Consider the following 7,968-nt stretch of genomic DNA (forward strand, 5'->3'; position numbering starts at 1 on the left):
CTCCAAGAAAAAAATATGATAGACTAAAACTGCTGATTTCTTCAGATAATCTATGTAGGCTAATCAATTATCACATTTAATAACCCATTTAATTCACACATTTTAAACCTAAAACAACTATATTCTTAAAATCTCTAACTTTCCTGAAAAGAATGGTCTCATGCCAAAGGAAACTACTAAAATTTAACTAAACTTCCTACATTGAAGCCTAATAATGCTACTAGCTTAGACTTGTAAACTGGTCATTTTTCAAATGCACTAAAAGCAACAACTATTTCATATGAAAACACATTTTTGAAATGACATTTACTAAATTTTACAGCATTTTCCTTTAAGTAAAACTTACTCTGTGTAAACAAAAATTACATATGTTTTATATCGATGTAGTGGTTCATCAATTAACTTATCCAGCAGAACTGATTGTTTTTGTACAAGGCTTACATAGATTACTACAATGCATCATAAGATAATTTTAACAATCATTTCCATATAAAACTATTTTATTTTTAAACAACACTCCATTTGACATTTTGCAATAGATAGTAATAATAATAATAATAATAAAAAAAGTTAAGAATGGGATGCGTGTCAAATGTTTTAGATATAAGCTAAAAAGCTAAACTAAAAATTATATACAAAATTTAATTTTTCATCTTACAAGTTATCTACAAGCCTTTATTTGACTTTCTATATGTCAGATCAGTTTATTTTGATTTAAAATATGAATAACACAAACAAACACATTCAAATGAAAGTTTATTTCGTGAGATTCTTTAATATTTTTTCATTTAAAGAAATAAATTTCAATTACTGATTAATTTCTAAATATTCTGAAATTTTTTTAAAGTTTCTAATATTAATAAAATATACCTTTAAATAAAAACAACTGCAATGTAGTTTTAAGATTCAAAATGTCTTTTACGAAACCTTAAATCTATACGAAACAGGTAATTCTATAGCAAAATAACACTATAAAAAATCTAATGAAACAGTTTACAAACACTCTTGTAAAATCATTATTACTGTCACTGTTTTGAACATTTTAATATTACCATGTACAATAGCACCTGCTATAAATTCATTCTCAACATAATTATTTTCTCCTTTATTAGATTTAATAGCTCAAGTAAACACAGTATAAAATGAATAAAATGCTTCATATATAGGGATGTAATACACAAATCTAATCCAAATTTTAAAATGTGAACTTTATCAAGTAATAAATGTTAAGACAGAAAGATATAGCTAGTGTGATCTATCTACGGTAACTTTTCTTATTTGACAAAAAAAAATGTAGTCTTCTATGAGCTATATATTCACAGATAGAGAGACAGATAAAAAACTAAATATCTCAAAGCTTGGCCAATGGTAAATAATGAAAAACCATTAATGTTTCCTTTGGTTTAGTTGGTAATGCTTAATTTTCAAAAATCTGTCATTGACAACTGAATATACATGGAGTTAGCCAAAGATACCTTAGCTATCCTATAGAAGTATTTATTTACAACAAATTGAGCATTCAAAACTAATATTCTCCTTTAGAATGAAAACAAGGTTTTAAAAAGCTTTACTTAACTTATATCAACTGAAACAATGTAATATTAAAGACTGAAATGGAACCCACAAATATTACTCGTTTAAGCTAGTTTATGTGTAAAGCAAGTTGACAAAGAATGAAACAGATGTCAAAAAAGCATAACTGGAAAAATACCTAAATAATCAGAAACAGTTTTTGTTAGCTATAAAACAGCAACAAAGGTTAGCCCCAAACAAAATATAAACTTCAAGATTTGTAATTCCACATTTTCTTGAGTAGGAAAAGCGAAGGAAAGTTATTACTGTGTATCAAGAGAGAAAATACTAACACTACAAAATAATAAAACTAAGCTTTAGTACATGTAAGCATTTGTTCTCTTCTAAATTTCGGCAGTTTCTAGGAATCAATATTAAGCTATGAGCTCATACCTACGTATGTTATACACTGTACTATGCTTACTCTCCAAACTATTAAAAATCATATCACTGAATACTTAGAGCCCATTAATGTATAACACCTCACACAAAAGTACAAGAGAAGGTAAATGTATTTGTACAGAATATGAAACTGGAGTAACCATCTTCAGTTGAATAACCTGATCAATCTCACAACAAGGTGGCCTGCATACTCATTAGTCATACACTAGTGTACAATTATACTTTTTAAACTAAATTCTGAGTTAACTTCTTTATATTGTACACAAAATATCACACTAAGTTAAATGTTTGATCAATTCCACAGGCATTTGTAGGTTGTCACTGTTACTTTATATATTTGTGTGACTATTCTTGGCATGAAATTTCATTGAATGAAAAAAACTTAAACATGAAAGGAATTTCTTCCCATGTTGCAAAATCTAAGATCTTTGTACAAATACAGATTAAACTTGAAAGTCTACAAATTGTAACTGATTGGCCATAACTTGGACTGGTGTCCCTCTGAATATGGAAGGGATCTTTTTGTGTCCAACACAAATAGTATTTTGAAGAGCAAGCCACTGTGCAGTTGTCACAACATATGTCTGAGCCAAAAACATTTTTTTTTTAGTTATTTTAGTAGCAAGCTCAGAATGAACACAATTTACTGGATCTGGTAAGACTTGCACTGCCCTGTTTACTTGAATATGGTTCTGCTATATTTGCAGTTGCTGCTAAAACTTAAAACCCTCTGTGGGGATGCTGGAATTAGGATCAAACTGATAGCTCTGCTCTGATGATTGGGGCACCACACTGGGATCTTCATCAGCCTGTAAGTAATGACTGTGTGGATAACAAATCTCTTTTTCCTACTTATTTTCAAAAAACTATATTAGAAGGAACAAAGTTTTTTCTACAGAGTTAAATACTAAGTTAAGAATCAAATTAAAAAGTTTAGAAAGATAAATCAATTCCAACTTTACAGATTAAGTAAATTTAATTCTATAATAAAAGATCAGTATTATAGTAATTTTGAGTAAATATACTATGTTAAAACAAATATTTAACAGTTCACTTTAATAAGAAAATATTTTCAAGTAGTATAAGCAAGCATTGCTTTTAACAGGTTCTAGTTATACTACATATAACAATAAACTTCAATGGATAAATTTTCTTAAATATAAAACTTTGTACAATAATCTCTTCTAAAAAAGTAAGAAATAATTGATATGGTAATAATTAATTACAATGATTTGAAAAAGCAAAAAAGAGTCAATGCCTTCCAACATGACAAACCATTGCTTCCTTAAAGTTGTAAGCTTGTATACAGTAATAGGATTTCATTTATTCACAAATATCTATATAATAAGATTTAGTGTCTGTCTGTGTGTCTGTCACACATATTCCGCCTAAACTGCTGGTCACACAGACTTTTAAGTGGTACCAAATGAACTGTCTCAGTCCTGAGACAAGCAACCTCTTAGGAAACCTGGGTATTTTGCAAAAACACTTATGGGAATTCCCCAAAATCAGACCTCAATTTTGGCATTTATTTACATTAGAGCACGTAAATAAGTAGGCTTCCTAATTACCATTCCTAACTTGGTTAAAGAAATTAAACTTGCATTACAGCAGCCCTGTAAGTATGAGCCATAGACCAATGGGTTCGCTAGAAAAAAAATTAACCTTATGAATCAGACCTAAAAAGCAAGATAATTTTCTGTTTTGTTTTATTCCTAGGAATAAATAATATTTAAGCTGGGCCACAAGGGAACTCCACATCTGAGTTAATAATGCAAAATAATCTCCATAATTATAGCATAAATTAAAAAATTGTAAACATTAGAACTCATAATAGCAAATGAAATTTATGATAAAGAAAAATTAAATAAGTTATCAATATATAAAAAAAAACTTTTACTATCAAGATCCAAATAGTTTACCAAAGCAAAAAAATGTGAATATATTTATAAACATTTATTTTTTGCAACAATGGAAATACAAAATCACACACTATTGGATGTTACAAAATGAGAAAACTTCATAAACAAAATCTATCCAGAGATATGATGTTCTGTCCTGTTTTCCTGTATTAAGTTGTTGACAACGTGAATTTTTGACATCATTCAGTATACACTTATCAAAAAGCATCCATTTTATATTTTCAATAAAAAGGTTTGTTTCACAATTATTATCAAACCTAAAACCTTTTTCTTCCCTTAAAACATACAACACATTTTTCATCTAGCTACTATATGTGTTTTCTTATAGCACCATCACATCAGGCTATCGGCTGTGTCCACCAAGGGGAATCAAACCTTTAATTTTAGTGTTGTAAATACGTAGACTTACTGCCATCCCAGCTGAGGACATCTAGCTACTACATAAATTATTTGTTATATATTTAGGTGGGATGCCTGAGGGGAGAATGGAATCAATATTTTAATGAAAATACTGACAACCTTGAAAATCATGCTGACTTAAGATGAAAATGTTAAGTATAGAGTTCCCATTAAATAGTTATACAAAATTTAATGCATATCTAAAGTTAAATATAAAACCTTAATATCTAAAAATGAAATTTTTACTGATAACTATACAAGAAAATAACAACTTACATCATCAGAAAAGTACTGGTCTATAATTTCATATGCCAGTTTGTAGATTTCTTCATTTTCATGATTTTGTAGTTGTTCAATTTTATCAAGCCCTGTAATAAAGAAACAAATGGGTGTGTAAAGAGATAAGTCTTATAACCATGATCTTAAATTATCTGATTGGGTTTGTTTGTTTTTTTACCCTAGATTCAAAATTTGTTTTTATGAAACTTAAGTTTTCACATAAAAAAGTCAAACCTGTGGAAATTAACATATTTTTCTTCTTAATCTAGTTATATTCACTCTTTACTTTTCTAATTTTGTAAACCAGAAATTTGTTATTACTGTTATTATCAATAAAGTGACTTGTATAAATGGCAAAAACTTAATTTTAGCTATACCTATACCTACATCATAGTAGAGAAAATGAAGCAAAAGAGCTTTATTACTTTCTTGTGTGTCTGTTATAACACTGTACCTTTACGTTTTTGAATTTAAGTAAACATGAAGTTGTCATTGTTTTATGAATTTATAACCTTTTTTTTAGCTACTTAAACACTTAAAACCTTACACTACATTTCACTAACACTTCCTACAGAGAAATTGTTAACGTACCTCCACATTCTTCTATTTGGCTAGCAATATTGTAGAATTGCCTTTCAGCAAGCTTAAGGATATTATTTATTCCATCCAGAACAACCTGCACAACCTGAGGGTCACGTACTACTAACAGATTACAGAGAGGAGCAATAACACCCTGACTAACTAAATATGCCACCTGTGCTTTTGTTCCACTAATGGTTAGATTACTGATGGCCCAGGCAGCTTCCTTCTGGGTTTGAAACTCTCCCTGAGAAAAAGAATAATAATAATAATGAGGGGAGAGAATTGTATAAAAGTTTGAGAGTGAAATATGAACCTTTAAGATTGAATAAGATTTTACATACTTAAACAACTGAAAAACATGCAGATCTTAGTGCAAAAATTTCGATAATCTAATAACCAAAACACCAACTATACAAAATAATTGAATGCAACAGAGATGAAGTAAAAAGTAAGTTTTACCCTACTGGGTAAGTCTAAATGACTTGCACAGCTCACATTTCTTAATTCAATGCATTAAACCTCAAGCAAAATCAATGCTAAATAATTAGCAAAATATAATTAACTAATAACTAAACTCACCCTTCTTAATACAATACACTAATCCTCAAGGAAAATCAATGCTAAATAATTAGAAAAATATAATTAATTAATAACAATCAAAACTTGTGCTGTTATTAAATGCTTGATTCTGATATATGTAAAAACAATGGTGATAAAAACATTGCTGGATTGACTAATATAACAGGCAACGAATGAAGAAAATAAATACAAAACACCATTTAACCTTTCAAGAGTTCAGTATCTTTTATTTTTTTTTATATGAAGATACAGTATCATGTTTTCAAATGTTCTGTCCAATTGCCCCCTCCTCAAATCAACTACAAAACAAAATTAACTGAAATGCTCAAGTTTAGAATTTTTTTTTTTATACAAATTTTATTAACATTTATTTTGGAGGAAGTGATAAAAAAGATTCAAACTGTTAAACTTAATTTTAATTTATTGCTTTTTTGCCCCTAATTGCTCTTTTATTTGGTGAGTAGAAATAAACTTTTATCTGGCCAGATAAAAGTTGTCAACATATGAAACATACCTGAAACATGTGGCTTTTTACATAGTTGTTGCTAATTTCTAGCTCAAATGGTTTTTAAAACAGTGAAATTCTGAAGTTGGTAGCATCAAAAGCTGTAATTTAAACTAAATGTTTTTTTGTTATACAATTTCCAAACTTAGATTTTAATATTAGCTAAGTTTTAATTCTATTTCAAAAGGAGATATTTAAATAAATTTTAAAAATTAATTTATCTTTATCATGTGACACATTTTTGCTTTGAATCAACCATTTTTTTTCTACCACTACACAATCTTCTGTGTTTGTCACAAATTACATATTTATAGTACAGATATTGATAAGCCATAAAGTAAACCTATAGATTCCAAGCTTCTTGCTTTATCAAGATACAAACAATAAAGTCAAACCCACAAGCTACACCCCTCTTTACCACATCTTTTCAAAAATGTTTTATTCTCTTTGACATTCATATTGGTCACATTTATAACCAGTAAAAAGGGCAAATTGTATGTTGTGTAAATCATATGATTGTCTATTTTATTTAAGCCACAAAAGTCAATAACTTTCCAGCAGGGCTCGCCAGGTATGGATCAAAGATATTGATCCAAGAAGTAATAGTTTTTATACCTAGTTATAGATTTACATAATACAAAATCCAAAGAATTACAATCATTTTTGTACAATATAACCTAATGATTGATACATGTTTTTGGTTTTTTAAAATTCATAATTGAAAAACTACATGAATTATTTTTGGACAACTACAGTAGGAAAAAAACTAGGGTTAGAAAAGCAGGAACTCTACTGTTAAACGGCTTTGAGCTAAAATGAGTTCTGCATTTCCTGTTTTTCTGAGGAATATTTTAATTTATTGTTGTAAAAAAACTTATATTTATTCAGGATGTTCTTGAGGTTATGCTAATGAAATATGAAAAACTAAGATAAAAAGAAGTATTTTTATTCTTAGCATGAAAATCACTGTCATTCAGGCTTCATACATTCACAGACAAATCTTTAACAGAAATACTTCACTAAAAAAAATCTGATCTTTTGTGTACAACAGGCTTAAAATATTTACTAAAAGCTTGCTAACTCTCATAAAGATAAACTTAGTAGATTCAGAGATATAGTATGTATAATTGTATGGTCACATGGTGGTTATAAGGTTGGTCAAAATGACCAATCCCATATGCAAAGTTAAATCACTTGTGATCTTGGAGCCGAGTCAATACAGTCCAGTCCTGTTTATCCAGTCAGCTGTGGGTCTAAGCAATTAATGGCTACATAGTGGGGTGGTCGTATTACTGGGTGTCAACTTTGGGATCAGACTAGGGCCTCAAAGGCACAGTATATACCCCTACAAGTCACCTTTCTATGTTCCTGTTTGATACAGAATGTTGTAATAACATCTTTACGTACCTATTTTTGCATTTTTTGTATTAAAAAATAAAATTCTAAACTGTATTTTTATTAACAGATAAATGCAAAATTTAGGACGATGATGAGCTTCATGACTTTTCCTTGCACCACTCAGTGTCAGAAGCCAAGGCATGGCACTATTGTTTATGTGCACATTTGGTGACACCTGGCAGTAATGATACTCAAATCATGAAATAACAACTTTCTGCCATTTCCACCAATAGAACAACGACAATTGTATTTGGCTGCGAAAGCAGAGCTCTATTTCGATGACGAGGAACCCACTTTGAGACTAATAATGGCTGGAGACGGCTTGAATGG

At 29.2% G+C, this 7,968-nt stretch overlaps 1 protein-coding gene across 1 annotated transcript in view; it reads right to left on the reverse strand.

The window, feature by feature from the left end:
• Positions 1 to 869: 869 nt before the first annotated feature.
• Positions 870 to 7,968, reverse strand: part of LOC106460167 (importin subunit alpha-3-like) — a 48,535-nt gene continuing 41,436 nt past the window's right edge. The window contains exons 11-13 of the mRNA XM_013919857.2: positions 5,166 to 5,400; positions 4,572 to 4,663; positions 870 to 2,783 (exon numbers count right to left, since the gene is read on the reverse strand). Of these exons, the coding sequence (XP_013775311.1) occupies positions 2,688 to 2,783; positions 4,572 to 4,663; positions 5,166 to 5,400 (423 nt within the window). The 3' untranslated portion in view covers positions 870 to 2,687. The remainder of the gene's footprint in view (positions 2,784 to 4,571; positions 4,664 to 5,165; positions 5,401 to 7,968) is intronic.

This window comes from Limulus polyphemus, unplaced genomic scaffold (genome assembly GCF_000517525.1).
Source record: "Limulus polyphemus unplaced genomic scaffold, Limulus_polyphemus-2.1.2 Scaffold32, whole genome shotgun sequence".
NCBI classification, from domain to species: Eukaryota; Metazoa; Arthropoda; class Merostomata; order Xiphosura; family Limulidae; genus Limulus; species Limulus polyphemus.